The sequence below is a fragment of the Stegastes partitus genome, unplaced genomic scaffold (assembly GCF_000690725.1).
Source record: "Stegastes partitus isolate 25-593 unplaced genomic scaffold, Stegastes_partitus-1.0.2 Scaffold799, whole genome shotgun sequence".
In the NCBI taxonomy this organism is placed as follows: domain Eukaryota; kingdom Metazoa; phylum Chordata; class Actinopteri; family Pomacentridae; genus Stegastes; species Stegastes partitus.
The window spans coordinates 117,317-141,052 of record NW_007578530.1 but is presented as its reverse complement, the minus strand read 5'-3'; the positions used below and the strand labels follow the sequence as shown (position 1 = coordinate 141,052).

Sequence of the window (23,736 nt, the reverse complement as noted above, 5' to 3'; positions counted from 1 at the left end):
AAAAATGATCCCACAGTATGTAAAAATGTAGATTAAAAAATGCCTAGAAACTGCTTGGCGTTGTGAGGGTTAAACCTAAATGTTGAGTCCTTATGATGGGATGTGTCAGTAAGTCTTAACTGGGAGACATGGCAGCTCTACCAATCACGAGTTCTGATCTTTTATATTTTTATACGTGGTCATAAAAGTAGGAGTTGGCCTGGTTTTTGTGTCATTTTAGTCTTATCCCACAGAAATAGACTGGACATTAGTTCAATTAAGTTCAGGACAGCCTTAAACTGCTTTTCTAGACAGAAAATGACACGCCGTTGTCCTATTCTAATCCAGGGAGTCTGTCATGACCTGGAACAGGGGCAAACAGTTATGTAACAAATGAGATGGGAGTGCAGCATGAGTCATAGTGCAGGGATTGTCCAGTCTGTCTGAAATAATATTTCAGTCATTACAGGAACACATGGATAGATGCAGCACACAGTATGGGCACAAGCAAAGCCTGACAGGATGCTGTCTTCCTCTAACCAACTGCAGCTCCATGTTATGGGGATTTTGAACAGACGTCCTTCTTGTCAGTTATCAGTCAAGAATGTTATTTATAACGCAGGGTTTGATCCATTTGTGCAGCATCTCTGTAGCATCAGGATTTCTCAGTGTAATGGAGGAAATGGGGACAGACCTCCACACACACCATCTATGTTGTCATCACTCCTGTTGGGTATTCGGTACACTAACTCAGTCTGACCGCCATGCTTGTGTTATGCTGATCAGTCATGCACGATGAAACCCACTGTAGACCCGCACATAGAAAGACTATTTATTGCCTTTGTTGTGGTGTCTGAAAAGTAGGCCCACTTGAAGCCCTGCAGTCATTTGGAAACCTGGGCCTGTCATTTCCTATTTTAGGACCCTAACTGGAGCAGTTCTCAGTTGGGTAGAGATGAAGTCATCTGACCCTTTCTTTAGCCTTCAGACCATCTTGACACAGCACAGCGTTTCAGTTAATGCACACAGCAGAGCGATGTAGCCTAGTTTTAGGGCATGTCTGCCACTGAGCTATCCTGTAAGCTTGGGGGTGGTGCCTTGCTGGCTTTATTTTCTTGCCTGTGTTGTCATTTGAAATGTAAACATTGAGCAAATATAATTCAATTGCATTTGTCATAATGATGTCTTCCTGGGAAAACAGGTGTCATTCAAACTGTCTTTTAAGTTATAGACGATCGTGCACTTTCTGTTTCTCCATGTATAATATCAATCTTTGTGTCACCCTCTGAAGGAGCAACGTCTGCGTTACCTGAAACAGCAGGAGCGGCGTCAGCAGCAAACCGTGTCAGAGAGCGAGAAGCTGCAGAGGCTGAAGGAACGCGTGGAGAGCCAGGAGGCCAAGCTCAAGAAGATTCGGGCGATGAGAGGACAGGTGGACTACAGCAAGGTCATCAATGGCAACCTGTGTATGTATACTGACAGCGTGTACATCGTTTCACCACTACTTAGGGGTTTTCCTAGCTCAGGCTTCTGATGGGTGGTTATGACAGTAAGCCATGTACAGCACAGGCAGTGAGTCAGTGTTACCTTATTGGTCAGAAATCTCTGCATCTTTCTGTAATTTGTCACCTGTCTGTAAACCTCTAAAAATCTTGACATTTGGTTAATTTGCATTCCAAAAATTCTTTGTACTAAGGATTTATCTGTTATTTAAATAGTTTTTTATACAGGAGTAACATCTGGGAATTTAAAAAATAGTACAGAACAATTTTTTCTACCATATCAACACTTGGACACAGCTGTTGATTGGTGCTATATTAGCAGCTAGCTAACTGTTGGATTGTAAATGAGATGTCGCGGTATCTTTCTTCTTCGCACACAGCGGCAGAGATTGAGCAAGTTAGTGGCTTGTTCCAAGAGAAGCAGGCCGAGTTGCAGGCTGCGGTGCTGAGGGTGGAGCAGCTTAGCCTTCAGCTGGAGGACCTGCGGAGAGGAAAGCTCAATGGCATCCAGACTACTCTGGGCGGCCAGGTAACCGGCGCCGCAGCCCTCGAGCTCCGTAAGCTGTACCAGGAGCTTCAGGTAATGCATAGTCGAAATAAGTGCAACATCTCGTGCATGCTCTCACAGGTGTAACTCTGTTTGCTTGACATCTAACTGCAGTGACAACAGTATATATTGTTGTGGAGAATGCGTGCATTTGTTTATATTTTCATATATCATCCTCAGATTCGAAACAAGCTGAACCAGGAGCAAAACAGCAAGCTGCAGCAACAGAAGGAGCTTCTGAACAAGCGCAACATGGAAGTGACGCTCATGGACAAGCGCATCAGCGAGCTGCGGGAACGCCTCTACAAGAAAAAAGCTGAGGCACGTCAAAAAGAGAACCTTCCTGTAAGACTAGGACCGCTTAACACATCACCTCCTCAGATTGTTTTTGGTTGAAATATTCCTGTCTCTTCCACAAGTCGCTTTAGATTCTACATTGTTCAATATAAAATGTAAAATTATATGTCCAGCTTTTCAACTTTGGGGGTTTACAGAACCCAAAAGGGGACATAGTTCTACTGTATGTCTCTGGACATGTTCTTTTTTTCTTAACATTTGAAAATGTTTCTAATTTCTTCTCTTATAGCTGAATAGAGCCAACGGGCCGCCCTCTCCGCAGCCGGCTCCTGGTACTCTGGGTCGTGTTGCTGCTGTTGGGCCGTACATCCAAGTTCCTGTACCGGGTCGACAGGACGGCGGCTACAACATACCTCCTGATCCACTGAAGCCTCAGACGCTTGGTGTTAATAACCAAGCCAACCATGGCCGCACCAAATCAGGTAGGTTAAGACGCATAGAATTTTTACTTTTTCCAGAATTCAAGAAACTGTAAAACTTGACAAGCTAGATCACATGTAGACTCAGAGGCAGAAGTCTTAGGGGCGGGTTATGGTCTCTCAGAACTCGATCTTAAAATGTCAACCAGGTCGGGAATCAGATGTGCTAAGTGTCATCATATTGTTGTACAAATGAAAAACGGCGCAAAACAGTCGAGTAAAAAGTGAAAAAAGAGCAAGAAAGAGAAACACGGTCCCCGCCTTCTTTCACAAGGAAAACCAATCAAACCAGGAAGTGTGAATGTCGGATCATTGGTCTCAGAAAGGGCAATGCAGAAATCCTCTATTCGATGTTGGAACCGTGTGGGGGTGGGGGCGCTATCTGACCGTCCAGCATGCAGTTCGGACAGACCATAAATTCAGCTTTCTCCCGCTCTACATTCAACACGTCCTGCATGAACAGTTTGTGCCCAGAATCCTCCTCTTTACCTGAACTGCTTCCTTCCTACCTGACTTCTCAGTTCCTACCTGGACTTGATTTCTGTGATTCCTTTTTTTCCCCTTCCTCTCTAACCTCACTCTCTTTCCTGTGTTGTGTGAACTGTATTTCCCTCCCTTGTCTGTCCTCCTTTCATGTGTCTATGCTGTCCTGTCTTTGTAACGTCTCTGTTTCGCTGGGTGTGGGGTTGGGGGCGACTCTCCCCGGGGCAGACGGTGTGCGAAAGCCTCCAGGCCCTTGGAAAGTGTCTGATTTAGACATCGTTGTGGACCCGGTGCCCCCGTCCCTTCCAGAATCGCACCCGGGCCCTGGAGCCTCCACTGGCTCTGACGGCACGTCTCGTGAGTGCACAGTGCTGCATAAGCAAAGGGGAGGCACCTTCCGAACCTTGTCTCTCGGTTGTAGCACAGGATCCTCAGCATGCACTGGAATCTTTGCTCCATATTGCGGCCATATAATAATAATATTTATAATCTGAATTCAATGCGGTTGCTTACTTCTTGAATTGGCCCAGTCTTTAAGAGCCCCCTACACTCTAATTATCTGCTGCTGCTGCTTTCATTTTCCACCAAGTTTGGATTTTCTCCAAACAGTCTCAGACAAAATGAAGCTTCCTTACAGAGCTCTGGAATCTGACTGGTTCCAACAATCACTGACTGATAGCATCGTTACACTCTCCTGCCTGTGCAGTGGTGTGCCAGTTTTTTTCTGAACTGGAGAGAGTACATGTTGTTGTTCCATTTGGAGTTTCCTATGTGGATTGGCTAATGACTTGGAAAAGCAGCAGGGTGCCATGTTGAAACGCTTTGCTGCCATCTACAGAAAACGTACAGTCTTGATTGTATTTGACATCATGCTTCGCTGACAGAGCGCTGCTGATCCTGTGTGTGTTTGTACACTTCTGAGAAGGTTCGATGACTTGAGTGCCTCAAAGTAGACCATGATACTGTGGCTTTCTTTGAATTTCATAACATTCCCAGGCTGACTACAGTAACTCTAACCTTCACATCACATTCACACAGCCACCGAGCTGTGAGAGTCACTTATAGTCGTCACGCATTTGATATGCACAAGGAATTTTACTTGTGCATGTTGAAGTGTCATTGGATTCACAACTGTCACTCCTAATAATTTCACCACCCATATCCGAATGTTTCCTGTTAGAATGTGGCTAGTGTTGGTAGAACGCCTTATTATTATTGCATAGATCTTTTCCACTGCAGACATCTTGCCGTGCAATAGCACGGGAAAAGCACAGGTGTAACTGATAACATTATAAAAGTGTATTCCATTTAGGTGTGCCAGTTTCAGAGTCATGAAATTGTGCATGCTGGCACGCTGTTGTTCATAAAATTACTTCCACTTGTCCTTTTTCTGCTATAACACGTCAAAATGTCAAACAAAACAAGGCCGTTAATATCTGATAATCTCTATTGGAGTCTTTAACCCATCAGTCACCAGCATTACAGCTGTACGACACACCTTTTGTCATCATGCTTAGATTTCTGTCACTTATTTCTGTTGTTTCGTAGTCTTTCTTTTTCCATCTTTTCTTTTCATCTCATCCTTTCTGTCTTCACATTTTAATCTTGTTTTTAATAGAGCCAGTCGGTTTAGTTTGATATCGGAGGCATTATTTGAATCTTGTCATTTCTCTCAGTGGGGTAGCCAGTAGTCACTAAATTAAAACATGACTAAAGACAAGCACCGTCGCAAAAATACTAATGCATATACATCCATCGCCATCATTGCTGTGAAGTGAAGGCTCAGGATTTTTGTCCTATTGATCAATATCCTCTCATTTAGTCATGCCTGTACTTTCTGACGTGTTCAGTGTACAGAAACTTATAATATTTATAGAAATTGCCAACACAGATCTATTTCTTTTCCCTAGATCGATGGGTTTTGGTTGTTTTTTCAATTTCGTTTGTTTTTTATGAATGTTAAAATCAAATGGTTCACGGAGTCAGGTTTTTTTTTTTTTTTTTGCAATTCACTTCCATAGTGTTGTTTTTAGACACTTAATTTGATGGTTGTTTTTTTGCTCATAAATGTGGTTCACAACAAGCAAAACACAACAAGCAGCGTGTTTGAACGTCTGTTCATGGTTTCTGGTTAATAGGATAGGCTTCTCAAAATCCTGAACCCTCCATTTAATACCAATCCAAGGTCAAAATGGTGCAAATGTTCTGTCTGTAAGATGTTCCATACTCGCACTCATATTCCTAAAATGCCATCACTAATCTCTCACACACTGTGGTGACTCACACATTACAAACAATAAGTAATAAGCTACCATTTAGACCTAGCTCTGGTGGACATGCTGTCACTACCCTGAGTTGTAAAAATAGTCTAATGCTTCTCACAGTCATTGAATATGATCGTTTTGTTCTTTTGCGCCGCCCTCACTGTGTCCTGTCTGTGCCCTAGCTAATGATACTGGTTGGCCTACTATAGGCAAGACCAGCACAACTCTAAAGCCTCCTGAGAGAAGAGACTCAGGGACTGATACCCAGGGCAAGAGCCCTCCCTCAGGCTCCCCCGTTGCTTCAAGCGCAGAAAAGGTTTGTCATGTTCTACTTTTTTGTCCCCTCAAATAAAACATCTTAATTTTCAATTTCAAGGTTTAGGCTGATGTATTTTGTTTGCGTACGAAGAATTATTTAGGTGCAACCAATCAGTGATCGTGTGTGATTTCATGCTCCTTCGCAGGTGCTAGACTCCAAAATGGTTGTGTCCTCCCCCGCCATATCGAAGCCACAGCCGCCACCGTATGGATCCCACCTTACCTCCGCAAACTCAGCCAGCTCCTTGGAGCGCCGCAAAGATGCACCCCCTCCTCCTCGCCCGCTGCCTCACCCTCCGGCTCCGGCTTGGCCCCGCGTCCCCCCCTCCACGGGCTCGTCCTCCCAGCAGATCCAGCAGCGTATCTCAGTGCCACCGAGCCCCACCTTCCAGCCTAACGCGCCGCTCTTCCCTCCGGGGCTGAGTGAGCGACTGGATCCTCCGCCGGCTGTGGCAGTGCGCCCCTTCATCCCAGACAGAGGATCGCGGCCTCAGTCGCCCCGGAAGGGCCCGCCTACCATGAACTCCAGCTCCATCTATCACATGTACCTCCAGCAGGCGGCGCCAAAGAGCCAGCCACTCAAGCCTGCTCTCAAAGCAGGTAAGAGCTGGGCTTTAAGAGACCATACATTAGACTATTGCAGTGTGAAATATGCTATTCTTGTTGTTTTCAGATTTGTATGATTATAAATTTAACACTTTTTGGTTTTGAAAGATGAGAAAATGCAGGGACTTTCAGAATATCACTTTAAACTCTGGTATATTGTGATATTCAGACTGTACTTGTTAGACCACCAACTCTCTGACTGATTATTATACATGCTGATCTGAAAATTAATCTACAAGTGACTTAATAATGATAATAATAAGGATATCAGTACCCCCAACTTTGATGCTGCCATGTCTGTTTGCCTCTAGTATACGGGAAGCCTGTTCTCCCCTCCAGCTCGACTCCCCCCTCGCCCCTGCCTTTCGTCCAGGCAGGAGGGGCCTTCCCGTTGCTCCAATCCAGTGGCGAGGACGGTTTTGACGGAGAGTACGATGATCACGACAGCTTCCATCACCTGGAGCCTTCGGCGCCTCCTCCCAGCGTGGAGAACATCCCGCGACCACTCAGCCCCACTAAGCTAACGCCCATGGTACATTCTCCACTGCGCTACCAAAGCGACGCCGACCTTGAAGTGCTGCGTAAAAAGCTGGCCAATGCTCCGAGGCCGCTCAAGAAGCGCAGCTCAATCACAGAACCAGAGGGCCCGAGCGGACCCAACATCCAGAAACTGCTCTACCAGAGATTTAACACTCTAGCTGGAGGCATAGAGGGAAATGGAGTCAGTGGATCAGGAGGTGGCAACGGCGCAGGTAATGGAACACCGTTTTATCAACCGGCTCATCCTCCCGGTTATCTGGAGGGCGACTCTCTGGCCGATACAGACAATGGAAACCTCCTGTCTGAGACGCCGCTAGCGCCACCGCCAGGGGAGGACGAGCAGGGATCTGAGGCACCGCCTAGCACCACTGACGCTAATGACAACGAGCCGTTGCCGTCGCCACCAGAAGGAATGATGGATCCCGGTGAGGAAGAGGGACCAGAGGACGACAACAACAACAACGTGGGAGGCTCTGAGGCGTCACTGCCCAGCCCCGTGCTGGAGGTCACCACTCCAGAGGAGAGCGGCACCGCGGCCTCACAACCACTGGTGAGGAAGACATATGCATATATTAAACAAATGTAGTAGAGAGATGTAATATAACTCCTGTTCATGCCTCTTCTATCTGTTCATACAGGAGAAGCGCACAAACTTAAAGAAGCCCAACTCTGAGCGCACCGGTCACGGCTTTAGAGTGAAGTTCAACCCTTTGGCCCTCCTGCTGGATGCCTCGTTGGAAGGAGAGTTTGACCTGGTCCAGAGGATCATCTATGAGGTTTGTTGTTACTGTGTAGACTTTAATTTGTTCATATTTGCATGTAGGCTAAACACTCATCCTTTCATGCGGGTTCCTCTCTTTTTCCAGGTGGAGAATCCCAGCACTCCTAATGATGAGGGCATCACACCCTTACACAATGCAGTGTGTGCAGGACATCACCATATAGTCAAGTTCCTGCTGGATTTTGGTGTGAACGTCAATGCTGCAGACAGCGACGGATGGTGAGTCTGGACGATGACAAAACCTGTTCAGCTTGATTTACATGATCTGCTGTTGTGTCTGTTAACCGTTGGTGTTGCTGTTTTCTTGAACAGGACTCCTCTTCACTGTGCCGCGTCCTGCAACAGCGTTCATCTCTGCAAGTTGTTGGTGGAGTCGGGGGCCGCCATCTTTGCCAGCACCATTAGCGATGTGGAGACCGCTGCAGATAAATGCGAGGAAATGGAAGAGGGCTACATCCAGTGTTCCCAGTTTCTATATGGTGAGAAAAAACACGCTAATCACATGGCCTAAAGGTCAGACAGGCCATTTTAAATTCTTAAATGTATAATTTATGGAAAATATTCTTGTGAATTTCTTTATACTGTTGCATGATAACAATGTGGCTGTATGTATGAATACAGCCATGAAAACCTTTTGTAATAATAAAGTAGACCTATTTTGTTAATTACAGCTATGGCTCAGCAACATGTCAACTCAATGATGCACACGACCGCACTCTAAAAAAGGAATGTGATGATGAGGCATTTTGTTTACATTACACTAAGTATATATTTGTGCCACATTAACTGTTTGCACCTTTCAGGTTAGTGTGAGAGTTTTAGGGCTGTAGACAATTAACCAATCAAAATCTGTGTTAGCTGAAGTCGGGCATCTTTAACCGTTTGATTGATCACAGAGAAAAATAAATCTTCACATTACCTACAGATGAACTAAATCAGCCACAGAGCGTTGAGTGCACTCGACCTGCTTGCCTTATTGGCCTGAATGAATTATAAATAAACACGAAAACCTAGTATTTGCAGCAAAGTAAATTGTTTCAACCTGTTAAATGAAAGCAACAGACAGTCAACTAGCATGCACCTGCCCGTGTGACATAGTCTCTGAAAGTACAGTTACGTCAACCAGTGATTACTGCTGGTTCGAGGCCAGGCTGGTTGTTGAGCTGTTGTTTGTTTACACTCTTTTGGCCGTCTGTTGTAACCAAATGCAGCCATAGTGACGACTTCTTTGACATGACTGGAGCTGATTCTGAGTAAATGTTCAATAAATCCATCCAGCCATCATCTATACACCTTAATGCTCACTAGGGTCGCTGGAGTCTATCCCAGCTGACTCAGGGGAAACCTGGACAGGTCACCAGTCTATCACAGGGCTACACTTAGAGACAGACAACCAAGCACACTCACATTCACACCTACGGACAGTTTATGTTATGTTATGTTGTGTTTATGCCTGTCTGCCAATCAATACACTAGTCATCTTGGGGATTACCAACATCAAATATTCAGATTTAAACCATTAGATTTGGTGTTCTTATCTTTCTGAAATGGGTTGCAATGTGCACCGCCGCTGTCGTGTTTTTAGCATCTTGTATCATCAACATGTCTCTAATATCTATTTTCATTCATTTGTCAACATTTGCAGTCACACACACAACTTTTCTCTCTTATTTTCAGCCTCCAATCTCTCCATTCTTACTCCTAACGGTCTGAATCATTTCAGGCACAAAAATGTTCCCACCAGCTGTCATTCCAGTCACTTAGCTATGAACAAAAACCAAACACAGAAGGAATTAGCCAGTATGCTATGCTTGTGTCATTTAGAAACATTCTTGGTGTGACCATTTGGATGCAAGTTTTTCCTTGAACGTACTGATTGGAATTTTTTTTTTGACTCTCTCGTGCAGGCGTTCAGGAGAAGCTGGGCGTCATGAACAAGGGGACGGTGTACGCTCTGTGGGATTATGAAGGCCAGAATCAGGACGAGCTGTCGTTCGGCGAGGGGGACGCCATCACCATCCTGCGACGACAGGACGACAGCGAAACCGAGTGGTGGTGGGCGCGGCTCGAGGACACAGAGGGCTACGTGCCCCGCAACCTGCTGGGGGTAACGACGGAAGCTTTGTCACGTTTCTGCAGTTTTAAGATGTTAACCGCTAAGTTGTCCTAGCTTAATTTAACTAGATGCTTTAACTTATTGGATCCTGAAGAAATGCAATAAACTTGATTTGATTTAATTAGATAGAATATCAGCGCATGGCTTTATTTCCACATGTTCTGATTTATTTATTCTTATTCATGACAGTAGAGCTGGAATAAAAAAGACCAAACAGAGCTGGAGAACTGAAATGTTACGCCTGTTTTAAGTCTGAGAGAAAATCTGGAATTGTTGGACAAAGAACACAAGCATTAGCTTCCACCTTAAATGATGGTCTGCTAACAACATTCGATGTCCTGACTTTACCTGTTGGCTGATTAGGTTGTTGAGTTTCTGCTGAAATCTCATTGATTGTTTTAAGATCCTAATAAATGATCAGTTATTAAGAAGAATGACTTTGTTGGGAGAAGATGGGTGATATTATTAAGTCAGTGAATCCAGTTTATTGATTCCCTCGAGGCTGTGCAGGTTTTAGATAAACAAAAAGCATAATGCAGAGCTGTAACGAGGCTGAACAAGAAATAGAAGGTGATTTCAATGACACACTGCATCATGACGATCTCCCCTTTGTTCTGTTTGCAGCTCTATCCTAGAATCAAACCTCGTCAGCGCTCCCTGGCGTAGTGTCTCGCTCCAGCTGGACTAGTGACACGACCGAGAGCCGAGAACAACAACAACGGGAGCCTGGTGCTCCGTCTTCTCCCCGTGGCCATAACCTCCTCCTCCCTCCGGCCTCGTGCTTCTCACAACAAAAAAAAAAATCCTTTTTCTCCGAAGCCGTGGGCACGAAACTCTGACACGCACACACACTTACATCTGCACACACGGAGACAAACACACAGTGAAACACAAGCACTCCAAAGTCTCTTAAATGACTCCATCTTGACCCCACCTTCCCTTCCCTCCCCCTCCTCCCCCCAGCCTCACCTTTCAACCCGTCATTGACTTGATTTTTACCCCCCAACTCAGTGCCAGCTCTGTAACAGACATGGATCTGAAGAATCAGACACTAACCCTCGTCTCAGTATTCCTCGCAGTGTTCGCACTTCTTCTTCAGCCATCTCCATCTCCCTAATGAGGTCTACGGTGGCGCCGGTTTACACGACACTAAATGGTAACTGGAAGTTCATCTGTAAGGGTGACAAGTTGCAGATTTTTTTGTTTGTTTGAGTATTTGGACTTTTTTTGTTTTTTTTTTTAAGGCCGATTTGATCCCCATGAGAAAAAGAAAATGCAGAAATCTGTGCTTTGACTGTAGCCTAACCACCAAAGATGACTCCAGATTTAACTATTTTAATTTTTGTTCCTCCCTAAGATCTTACAGTCATTGAGGAGAGAGATAATCAGTTGATTCGCTGCTATTGGTACCGATAAATAGCTCCCAGGAGTTCAAGTCTGGAGCAGAAAACATGAATTTTTGGAGGGGAAAATAGCCAACGTTGCAGATCCTCAGTATTACCGACACACAGGCCAGTCTAAAGAATCCCAGTGTATTAGAGAAAAGGTAAAGTGACAGCTCGCAGCATTGTCATGAATCGCATTTCATCAACATCATTGCAAAGAAGTGATTTTATTTTTTTTCCATTTAGTGTCATCTGTTCAGAATCTGGATGCAGGATTATTGTGGATGTGTGGCAAGAACATTAATAAATTATAAGTGAGCCTTTGGACAATAATCGATTTTTTTTCCTGTAATATGTGATTTGAAGGCGTCAGACTTTGTCAAAACACTGTTTAAATGAGCAACACGGATACTTGTGCCAACTTTATGTTCCTGGTATTCTCATTTATACCTGAAGCTATCTGGTCACATGCTGCAACTTCCAAAACAACTGCTGTCGTGGAAATGGGTAACAAAATATAAGAAGTTTCCATATTGTGTCTGTAGAGATACACGGTTACAAAGATCCCTTCCTTATGGTTTACAAGCAGTCGGCAACGAGGAGAAACCATGTTGAGACGAGCCAGAATCAGCTGAGTCCTGATGCCGTTTTCAGGTTTGGTTTTGCTTTTTTGATTCCAGAGCAGGTTTTTGGTTATTCTCCTCATTGGGATCTCATTTCCAGGATCACTGACTTTCTAGATTTCACTCGTCTTCAAGATGGCCACATGGCAGGAAGAAAAAGTAGCAGCATCTCTAAATGAAATCACCATCTTGCAAATATTTACCACAATCTAGACACTGAGCTTCAGAAAAGAGACAAACCAGCTCAAAGTTTTTGGTTTTAATAACCTCCATATGCACAAAACAATCGTTCTTTTCTCCTCCTAGCTGCTAAATAAGTTTCTACAAACTCCACTGAAACACTGAATCTCAGGACCAACACGGTGCTGCTGACACGTCTCATCTTAGTTCTGGTTTACGATTCACAGCTGATGCAAGCGTCTCCGTCAACCTCTCTGTTTACCGCCAAAGCCTGGTTGTTGTCTCCTCCGTGATATTCACCTTTTTTGAAAAGATCTTCAATCTCTTGCTTTCCGCTGAGACTGACTCTGGACCAGCATCACACATGGATCATTCTAAGAACTTGCAAATGCTTGTGCTCTATCCTTTGGTTGTGCCATAATTACTTTCAGATTTGGGTGTACCATTCTAATAACTATCCTTCTTGTTTTGAGCTTTACGTAGCTGAAAAGCCAATAAACTACTTGCTTTACTTACCATTTCATGGTATTTTTGACTCGCCAGACATAAAGCTCCTTCAGCTTTATGAGTTAATCGCTCATGCAGCTTTTCTAGTCTCTGTCACGTCCTCAAGGACGCTTTTATTTGTTGTTTTTAAGCTTTAGCTTCAGTTTATTACATATTTTTAAATGCTTTCTTGCTTTGCTAAAGATTCTTTCTGTTATTTTGATGTTCATTTCAGTTGCTTTTCTTCTAACTGCAGTATTGATAATGATACTCGATCATTGCCAGGTTCAGTTTGAGTCCGACTACCGACATTAGACGGGATTGAAACTAGAAAAGAATAATTTTTACATGTCACAGCAGCATCCAAATAATATAGAAAAGAAGGTACAAGGAAATAATAATTAAGTAATAAAGTAAGTATGTACACAAGATGACCAAAAATATACTATTGATTGAAAAAAAATACAATATTCACACTTAAAAAGAAAAAGACTGCAAAAACATAAACAGGTGTTAGTTTTGTGCTTTTGGTCACCATCAGCCAGTGATGCTGATGTTGTGAAGTCATACTGCAGTTGGGAGGAATGACCTCCTTCTTGCAGGGAGGATGCCTCAGTCTGCTGCTTAAAGCCTCCACAGTGGGTGAGAGGGGTCGTCCATGATGGATGCTGAGCTTGGCCAACATCCTCCTCTCACCCTCCTCCTCTATGGGATCCAGGGGGCAGTCCAGGACAGAACCGGCCCTCCTCACCAGTCTGTTCAGTCTCTTTCTGTCCCAGTCTGTGCTCCCTCCTCCCCAGCAGACGCCACCACAGTGTCGTAAAACGTCCTGAGCAGAGTCCTGCACACTCCAAAAGACCTCCATCTCCTCAGCAGGTGGACATGACTCTGGCCCTTCTTGTACAGAACCTCTGTGTTGTTGGACCAGTCCAGTTTACTGTTGAGGTGAACACCCAGGTACCTATAGGTCTCCACCATCTCCATGTCCAGACCCTTTGTAAAAGTTGATTTAAAAAAAAAAAAAAAGCAAAGTCACTTGGATCAGTTTCACAATTGGGAACCTAATGTGGATGTTGTGGGAATATTGATGAATAGAAACCAAAATCTGTCTTTTCAGAGTTACATCTCCGTATTTCGTTCAAGCCTGATCACCCTTCATCCTAATTTGGGGAATAAACTGGACACAATCTCCTTCATTAGTCGATTATGAATTGAAATGAACCTGCCGTCTGTTCATGGAAACACTTGGTCTGCACATTACAGACCCACTGTTGTGTTAGTTCCACATGTTAGCCCCACAGGTTGTCACTGAACCAACAGAAGCTCTGTTGTGACGGCTGTCAGTCAAATCTCTGCTGCCTTCAGCTGCTCCATCGCTGGGAGGAAGGAAGCCGCCACCAGCTACACACTGACGCTGGACAGAATGAGACAAATCAGTGCAGAACGAGTTCCTTCCTTTCTAATGAGGCCGGGAGCCTTAATAAATGATAAATTAAACGTGTATCAGCGAAATGACGAGCAGCGTTTATGCAGTGTGTCATTGGGTGCAGTTCATCGTTGTGCCACCAGGGGGCAACAAACCCTTATCCCTGACAGTGGACTACAGCAACAGGTTCCCTCTAATTGTGGTTTCTATGCATGTACTTAGTTGTGCTTCAATCATTTCCAGATATTGCTACAGGGACAATGATCAAATTCAGCAGAGTGCGTCTCTTTTTTTTATTTTATTTTTTAAAAGCATCCCTGATATCACATAGTTAACAGTTTTTATAAGTCTCTGGTAGAGTGTAGTGTCCCTGAAAACTGTCCACAGTTAAGTATGTGTACTATCACCAGTAAAGCAGACATTATCTCTAGAAAGATGGGCTACAGGTGTAGTTGTACAGGTTAACTACATCCATGTCTGAGTCCCTGTGCAGACGATGAAACTTTCCCAAACCAGGTCGCTTCCAAGCAGAGTGATGGTCTTTATTTGAGGGAACTGTCTCTGAGTGTAAACAGTGGGTTTAACGTCACCAAACAACAAAGATTTATTTTGTAGTTTGGCTAGTTCATGGAATTAATGTTTATTTGACACATCTGTCAGCTACGCAGTTATTACTAAAAAAAGGCACTGTGATGGATTTTGTTTAAAGAAACACTGACTCGGTGAGTTCACAGTGACAATAGGATGAAGTAAACAGATTTATACTGAAGGTCTAGTTTGAGGTTTAAGTTTAGAATCTGTTTATTTTAGTGTCAGATCAGAATCCAGAGCAATCTTTGTTATAATAACTAACAAATCAGTCAGCCCCTCACTACCTAAGCACCATCATCTAAACTATATTATTGAATATTTTATTTGATCAGAGCCTCTCTCGCTGTTCTGAGGCTGGCCAATGCTCTGGTCTTTCAGATTCTTGGTTTTCCCTCCGACCACCTTTGGCCCAGTCACCCCCACTGAGAAGACACCAGCAGAGGCCCGAGTCACCAACACCCTGCTTTGTGCCATCCAATCAGACGGTAACATGCGACCCTTGCCACTGCAAATACACAACCGGATATCCACCCTTGCCGTCCCCGCCGCTAAACCCAAGTGCATCATCCAATTTGCCGCCTGATGCCCTGCTGGGTTTAAGGTCAGCATTAACAAGCAGTCGGGTGGAGACCTGGCCAATGTCCACCGTGCATGCAGAGCAACACCACTGCTGCTGCTGAGGCCGGGGCTCGGCTTGATCGCAAGTTTAATCTGATGTTTGCTAAGTGTGCCTTAGTTCACTGGTATGTAGGTGAGAGGATGGAGGAGGCGGAGGAAGAGGAGGAGGAGGAGTTTTGTGAGTCTGAAGAGGCCACAGCAGCTCTGGAGGAGGATTACGAGGATCGTTTGGAATTGATTCTGTTCAGAATTAAGAGCATTAAGAGGAATAAATACGTTTAAGTGTTTGTGCTGTGAAAGACTGCAGTTTGGATTCACGCTGAATAAAATGTCAGTTTGAGCTAAAGTTCATGTGACAGGAAGTGTGAAAATACTGTTGACTGCAGATGAAGGGGACACAAAGGGGAACAGTACAAGTGAAAATGGAGAAAATAAAGTGCTTTCAAATGCATCCAAAAAAGATTTTTGTCTATAAAATGAGTCATGAATTGAAGTTACCAAGGATTATTGACCAACCATTTGTGTTTCTGTATGCTTCACATGCATGTTTTGGACACCCGGTCAGCGGTTTATGGTTTGAAAACTGCAGTCAGTACATTTTCCCTGAGCAGCAGATTACAGTGTGTGGTAAATATAAATATAAACCACCAGTTATATCGTCGTGCACAATCCTATCAGAGGTTTAATGTTTCTACCTGTTTAGTCACCACATGGAAACGTTCTCTTTCATTTTTGGATTAAACTCTGGATACATTTATTGGCCAGTAGGACAAAATGCTCTATAACTTTTTTTATTATCAGGACAAATGGTTTACACGGGATGTTTTGATTTTCTTTACATGAATAGAGACATTTGAGCAAAGAGACAAAGGACCCTGTTTAACCCTCATGGGACATATTTTTTCCTTTTCATTTTGGATTGTTTTCTGTAATAATTTTGGGAGTGTTTGTGGCATACATTTTGGTGGAATTTATAACATTTCAACATCAGCTGCTGTGACATTTCTAAAATACATAATGTACACACACAAAAATAGTTGCGCTTAAGGGCAAACATTTCCCCACTGAAATCTGTTCAAAGTCCTATTTATGATCCCAGTGCCGGTACAGCATGAACAGTCATTAGCCTTTCATTCTGGAGTCTTGACTTCAAAATTGTCTTGCATTTTCCATATTTGGCCTTTGGAGCAAATGCATGCATTTAGGTTCTAAAGTATAGAGCAGTTCAGGCCAATGGAATAAATCTATGCAGCTAAAATGGTGTTGGGATGTTGGTAAGGATGTCACAGTGTGGTGAGTGTTTATCTATAGAGATAGAAATGTGCTGTATGCAATGTACTGCAGATCACAAATTCCACCCTCCCGTCTCTCTCAGCCACACGTGCACCCTCAGGCCTTCAGACTCAAAGACCCCAGGAGATCAGAAGTGGCTCTGCGGGTAAACGTGCACTGTAAATGTCCCTCAGCTTTACAAGTTCCACAGAGCTCTGACCTGTGGGCGTATAATCAAAGCTGACAGCAACGTTGGCTTTTCCTATTGTTGTGGGGAAGTTGCCATCACTAGTTAAAGTTTTCCACTGAGTCATCAGTTCCTCGGATGCTGGGAGTGCATGGAGACCCTTTTGTTTACTCTTGCAGCGTTTGGTATGATTTGCTTGCGGCTGAGACATTTTTAGAGTTAGCAGCAGCAGTTGTAGAAAGTGAACAAACCTGTGAGGCAGCTGCTCTTTCTAAATGGCAAGCAGCAGGCAGTTAGGGGTCAGGGTTAGACAAAGTTTGAGCTAGACAACTATTGGTTTGTGGTGATACATAGCGCTTAGGTCAAATCCTCACCGGACTGTAAAGTTGGAAAGCTATGGGTGGTTTGAGGAATGGCAAAGGTAAACATCTTCACATCTTCACAGCTTTTAGTTTACACTTGCAAGTTTATTACAACCACAAAAGCCACTAAAAATGGATTTTCAACTTCAAGGATTCAAGGTCTTTTATTGGTCACAAACACAGTTATACATGGTTTCACGTGCAGTGAAATGTGTTGTGCACCTGTTCCACACCGAAACAATAATAAGATAAATAAGAATAAGGAATAAAACACACAAGAAATACATATATACATATTATTTAGTAATTATGGTCAGGGCTAATGTAGGTTAAAGAATTCACTCATAGAAAATGTGGAAATGTGGAAAATAATAGCAATATATAATTATTTTATTTTTATTTTTTTTTAGTGGACACCTATAGACTACAAACAATATTTTCAAAGACAAACCATCTCCACTGAAAGATTTCTATTTTAAAAGCATGTACATCCAGCTCTGGTCACATGCACGTTAAATATGACAGTGGTATTTCTGAGGTTAGTGTGAAGCGCGTCGTTTACGTCCTGAACTACAACACCCATGAAGCACTGGGGGTCGCTCACAACAACGCATGCGCACTACCTGCTCTAGTAAAACCGATGACCTCACGAGCAGCCCGGACCAACCAGTCGGTTGAATCATCTCTCCGCCGTCTGGACTGTGTTTTCTGCTGCTTTACTTTTCTCTCCCGATGAACTTGCGGACACGGTTACCGGGGAAAATGTCCAACGGGACGAGGTAAGCCCGCTGCCGGTACCGCAACACAAACTCTCCCGGTAACAATACCCGCCTGAGGTGGCCGCACCGGGGCCGCTGGGCTGCGGTGTCGGCGGTGACCTCCGTACCGGTGTGGCCACTCAGTCCAACAGCCGTCACTAACGTCGGAGAGTTTGTTGTTTTTGTTGAGTTTTCTGAGTTTGTTCGTAAAGCTGCTGACGGTTTGGGGCTTTGCTCGTCTCCAGTGAGTGAAACCTGGTGCGGACTGGACCAGAGAGGCAGGACCGGGTCGGGATTTGCATCTATTTTACACACTGTTGTTGTTTTGTATGAGGACTAAACTGACATGTTCACGTTAGCTGGTAGGCTGCTGGGTCAGAGGACTGTCTGAAGCGGGGTCCAGAGACCTCCAGGGGTCCCTGAGGGTCATGGAGACCTGCCAGCAAACTGAGGAGCAGTTTAAAAAAAAAAGTGCTTACAGTCACTGTTATTGTCATATTGTCCTGTAGGTGTATTACAGATTCTTGGAGAAGTGACACAGGACAGTGTTGTTGATGTGTGTGACACTGTGAGCAGAAAATACAGCTTCAGGAGTCTGAATTGGGGCCGAACCACTTCAAGAGAGCGTCTAAATGTGATTTTTCTGTCATATGTGATGATTTTTAAATATAATCTAAAGTCAAATGTCATTTTTCTGCATGGCATGGAGCCACATGTCACATGAGATACCAGAAAAAAAGTTCACTTGACTGTATTCTGATGCAGAGACGAGAACCTAAAGATGCCTCTGATATGAATTTTCAAATCATTTAAATGACAAAGAAGATCCTCAAAAAGTTAAATAAACAAAGCAGTCATAATAATAAGAATAAAAAAGAAATATAATGGAATATAACCCTCTAAACAGTCTGTCACACTATAACAGGTCAGGTTTTCATGCAGCATCTAAGTTTTGCACATTCAAATAAAGTGAGTTAAATAAAGTAATAATAATTACCCTGCTTTAGACATGCTGCATAATGAATATCCTATGTTGCAGGATTTGCAAATCGATTAAATGTTTAGCTCTTGCCTGGCTTATATTTAGTTGTTTTACCTCGTATATGCACTGCAGGCTGACCAAATCCGGATTTGGGATTATTCTTATATTAATATGTGACATTATAACTGGTAACGTTGGCAAATGTGTAATTTCTGACCTAGTTTCTGGAGTATATTCAGGCCAAAAGTAGATGTTTGAGATGCATATATCAATGTTTAATCGTCTCGATGGTGTGCTTGGTTATGATATTCAGTTTTTACATAAATGCAGCACAGAAACAAACATTTTTGATTTTTTGGGGGGCCCTTGAATATTAAAAAGCTGGGATCAGGGTTTTAACTGTTGAAAAGTGAACTTGTCAGTGGTTTTAGGTGAACCGGTTTATTGGAGGCTGCACACAGATGCTTCACAGCCTTTGAGTGGATTAAGATTTGACTTGAGTAGTTAAATATGCATGTAAACATGTCGCCCCTTGTCCCAGGACCATATCACGCCTGTCCCTGATTAGTTGATTGAGGACATATACAGTTTCTCGGCACTCGTGAAGGCGAGAGCTGCCACATTACACTATATTAAAGGGCCGGCCCGTGGAGCGTCCAGACACATGATACGTCACCTGTCCACTCGTATCCAGTGGAGTTACTCACTTTTGAAAGTCATGAAGTTACAGGTCAATCAGAGAGCGCGGAGATTATCGCGGTATAATCACTATAGCGGTAGGCTTATATCCAGTTGGGCGCTTATCAGAAAAGGCTTACATTCCCGAGAATTAAAGTCCTCTAAATCATGGAGGGGCCTGCTTGTGCTTGTAATGGGCTCCTGCCTTGTGAGAGGGCTTACCGCTGCGGAGTGATCTGCAGACGTGTTTTCACTGTAAACACTGGAGAAGCCTTACATGATGTACCATGCTGTTATTTTGTCCACAGCGTTAATGCTCAGACAGGGAGTTGCCTGGTTACAGATCAGCATCGACAGGCCCTGACATTTGAATTACGCGTGTTGTGTTTTTTGAATAGGTGCACGTTGCGTATGATTGGCCGGTGTTGTAACTGCATGTTATTCCCAAATGCCAAGCCTCTGCATTAGAGCCTGACCAACATGTATCCACAGGCTATGATGTTGTTGGGTGGTATTAACTCATCACGAATGCACCACTGTTTGCATGACTACTGGTGGATTTGCAGCTGGTTGCCTGTAGAGTCCAATTAAACCATAAATCAGTTTGATGTTGTTCATAATGAGAAAGTTTTCTGCGTGTTCATGTGTAGACACGCCGTCCTGGATGCCTAAATGTTTTAGTATTTATTGTTTTTTTTTTTAATATGCTAAATCCTCACAGGATCCCATCTAAAGAGGAGAGTGTGTTTACTGGACTGTCAGTCTGATTGATGAGCAAACAGAACAGACGTTGTACCTTGATGAGCTTGTTGTTCAGTGTTGTTTATTAGTTGCTGTTTGCAGTTATGTACGTCACCGTATAGCAATCATAAGCACCAGGGCTGAACAATATGGAAAAACAATCATATTGTGATTGTTTTGACAGATATTGTGATTGCGGTCATGATTTTAAAGCGGTGCAAAAGTTTTCATGTCTTTTCCAAGACAAAAATGTAAAAATGACGATCTGATTATTGCTGTAGTCCAGAGGTGTCCAATCCTGGTCCTGGAGGGCCACAGTCCTGCATGTTTTAGATGTTTCCCTCTTCCAACACCTGATTCAAATGATCAGCTCATCATTAAGCTCTGCAGAAGCCTGATAACGATCCTGATCAGTTGAATCAGGTGTGTTGGAAGAGGGACACATCTAAAACATGCAGGACTGTGGCCCTCGAGGACCAGGATTGGACACCCCTGCTGTAGTCTGTACCAAACAAGGTGCAAGGTGGAGCGGTGGTTAGCATCGTCGCCTTGCAGCTAGAAGGTCGCTGGTGAGGACACCCAGGATCTTTCTGCATGGCGTCTCCATGTTCTCCCCGTGTAGCGTGGGTTCTCTCTGGGTTCTCCGGCTTCCTCCCACAGTCCAGAAACATGTTGAGGTTAATTGGTGATTGTAAATTGTCCGTAGGTGTGAATGTGAGTGTGCTTGGTTGTCTGTCTCTAAGTGTAGCCCTGTGATAGACTGGTTACCTGTCCAGGTGAACCTGCCTTCACCCTGAGTCAGCTGGGATAGACTCCAGCCCCCCACGACCCTAGTGAGGATTAAGGTGTAGAGATGATGGATGGATGTACCAAACAAGCAAGTTCCCTTACATCTGGAGAATGCCTCATTTGTTGTGACACATTTCACCTTTACGAAGAAGTTGACGCTCCTGCGAATTGCCGTTTTGCAGTTTTTTGATCATATTTAGATGACTTGTGAGGCGTCCTGGTGTTGCTGCCACTGCACCGGCACCGCCTCGGCTACAGTCCCCGCTGTTGTTTCTGTTGGCACCGGGCGGTTGTTGATGTTTCAAATCATCCTCCTGTTGTCACAGACAGAAACATGCTCTGCGGTGCTGCTGGCAACAGAATTTTGTGAGTCAGTTTCAGTTGGCAGTGGTGGTGGGAGCACGAACACACGGGGCGGTTTCATGCAACATGAGCTGCTCTAACATTTCCTCATTGGTGACGATTCTAAACTCTGACATCAGGCTGAGCACGAGCGATGTTCAAGTGAGTGAATCGAAACCAGACGTATCTTAGCCCAGATTTTTCTTTCACCGTCCATTAGCATCGGAACATGAATAGGGTGAACAGACACCCGGTACAGCTGGCCTCCAGACCACCGGCGTTCATTTGATGTTCAATCAGAGGTGATAGATCAGTCACCCCGATTAGGAATTGGCAACGCTTTCAGTTTCGTTTGTGCTCCACAGAGCAAAGCGTCAACATCAAACGTGCCAGTCCATAAACAGCGGCAGCGTATTGCATCTGCCTCTCTTTCTGTCAGCACACACACAAACACCTGGGGAACCGGGTTAATGAACTGAGTGTTAAGTTTCACAGGACTGGCAGTGCAGCGGGGGGGCCGGGCAGCCTCCCCGGACAGCTTACATTAAACACTGAAAGAGTAAACCCCCACAACACCGGGGGGGAGGGAGGTGGTGCAGACTAATAATTTTTTCAACGGTGGATGTCATTTAGGAGTGACTGGAACACAGCTGAGCACGTAAGACCGCCATATGTCTGCATGGTTTGTGGATGTTGCGGTGGCATTAATGTACAGCGGCAGGTGCTGAACCACCACAGGCCTATAATGAGTGTTTCCCCAGGAAGAATAATGAAAGTGCACGTCCGTGTTTACGGGTGTCAGCTGTTTATCAGCTTTCATTTTAGTATCACGGGCTATTTTAGGGATATACATGATGTTCAATGATACTGTTACACATGTTGATGTCTGTAATTACTTTAAGCATTTAGTGGATGGATGCTGAGCAGACATACGTACGTGACAGCAGGCGAAGGAGAAGGCAGTAAATCCAGTTCGTATACATACCAAAGTGACTTGACTGGCTTTAACAATCGACTCATGCTGCATGTGTCACATCTTAATTCACTCTCTGTTCTGCTTCTGTGCAAGGGTTGGGCGCCATAATTAGAGAGAGACAATAGAAATTTGCATGCTTTTGGTCATTCTGTCATGGTTGCTTTATGGCAGTGTTGCAATTTATTTATTTTTGTGTTATTTCCAGTAGTGAGTCTCTTATTTGTCAGGTATTTAACGGGATTAACCAGATCTTCATCCACCTCATTCATAGCATTTCCAGAAACTTTACTGTGTCTTTATGTATGTGATCAGTTCCTCACCACACCTGCTCCACATTCGGGCTTTATGTAAGAATACTGTTTCATTTGATATGCTGAATGTTTTCTCAACTAATTGTTCGGTTTAAAAAAAAAAAAGTCATAACTTTCTGAAAATGACAATTTTTGAAACAGTCATCAAAATCTAATAATAATCATAATTGTTAATGACTTTTGTGGGCTGAATAAGTCGTTCTAATTGATATACTGTGTTTTTGTTCTTTGCTTATCCTCATAATAAATGTTATTTCTACAGCACCTTTAAAAACCGGACTTGCGAGGTGCCGTATTAGACATTAAAATACACAAAACATTCAAATGCAGCAATAACACATTAAAAACAGACAATAAAACTTTAGTAAAGACACTCAGATATTAAAAGGGCAATAGAAAAACTGCTGAGGAGACATAAGATTTCACACAAACGCCCGTCTGTACTTAATGTGACTCCTGTGATTTTGTTAATTCCAGCAGTTGTATCAGAGAACTCCTTTCAGATGCTCCAGTCCAGTGAGTTTTATTGATGAAATAACCTTGTTTGGGGGAAGGGTATCATGACATCTTGTCCTGCTGGTGTCAGAGCTTCCTGTTCTGACGTGAAGCTCTCCCTCTGTGTGGTGTGCAGTGGACCCTGTGGGATAGACGTGGACCTGCAGCACTCTGCCGGCCCGTCACAACAATAGGCCTGTATGACTGTTTGAATGTGCCATTCTTCGTGCGGTGTGCTTCACTTGGGCCAGACAATGGCTTCATTTAGCATCCCTTCTCTGCCGAGGCCTGCTCCGTCACCATGGCACCCCCGCCATGCCACACCCTGCCCCCAGTCTGGCCCGGCTTTGCACTTGTTCTCGCTATTGGGACAGCTGGGCCGAGGCAGCCATTGTTGGCCACACCCAAGACCCAACCTCGCATTTTGAGGATTGTTGACTTGTGGTCATGCTGGCAAACCTCAACCAACTTGTTATAGTTATTATTTCTGAAAAGCTGAGTACATAAACCCAGGCTTGCGCAACACCTCGCCTTGAGGTTGATGTAAACCTGCTAAACATGCATTTACAAGAGAGAAAAACAAAAAAAACACTCTGTGATCAAAGGGTTTCCTGGAGTGCTT

At 44.0% G+C, this 23,736-nt stretch overlaps 1 protein-coding gene across 4 annotated transcripts in view; it reads left to right on the top strand.

Annotated features, from left to right (window-relative positions):
- Positions 1 to 11,630, top strand: part of ppp1r13bb (protein phosphatase 1, regulatory subunit 13Bb) — a 30,936-nt gene extending 19,306 nt beyond the window's left edge. For 2 of the 4 annotated variants that reach the window (XM_008292284.1, XM_008292283.1), the window contains 13 exons: positions 1,271 to 1,445; positions 1,862 to 2,061; positions 2,209 to 2,373; positions 2,615 to 2,807; positions 3,516 to 3,644; positions 5,734 to 5,867; positions 6,016 to 6,469; positions 6,787 to 7,565; positions 7,654 to 7,791; positions 7,882 to 8,015; positions 8,109 to 8,275; positions 9,704 to 9,903; positions 10,537 to 11,630. In XM_008292284.1, the coding sequence (XP_008290506.1) occupies positions 1,271 to 1,445; positions 1,862 to 2,061; positions 2,209 to 2,373; positions 2,615 to 2,807; positions 3,516 to 3,644; positions 5,734 to 5,867; positions 6,016 to 6,469; positions 6,787 to 7,565; positions 7,654 to 7,791; positions 7,882 to 8,015; positions 8,109 to 8,275; positions 9,704 to 9,903; positions 10,537 to 10,578 (2,910 nt within the window). In that variant the 3' untranslated portion in view covers positions 10,579 to 11,630. The remainder of the gene's footprint in view (positions 1 to 1,270; positions 1,446 to 1,861; positions 2,062 to 2,208; positions 2,374 to 2,614; positions 2,808 to 3,515; positions 3,645 to 5,733; positions 5,868 to 6,015; positions 6,470 to 6,786; positions 7,566 to 7,653; positions 7,792 to 7,881; positions 8,016 to 8,108; positions 8,276 to 9,703; positions 9,904 to 10,536) is intronic. The other 2 variants (XM_008292285.1, XM_008292286.1) reach the window with 2 other exon arrangements.
- The last annotated feature ends 12,106 nt before the right edge of the window (positions 11,631 to 23,736 follow it).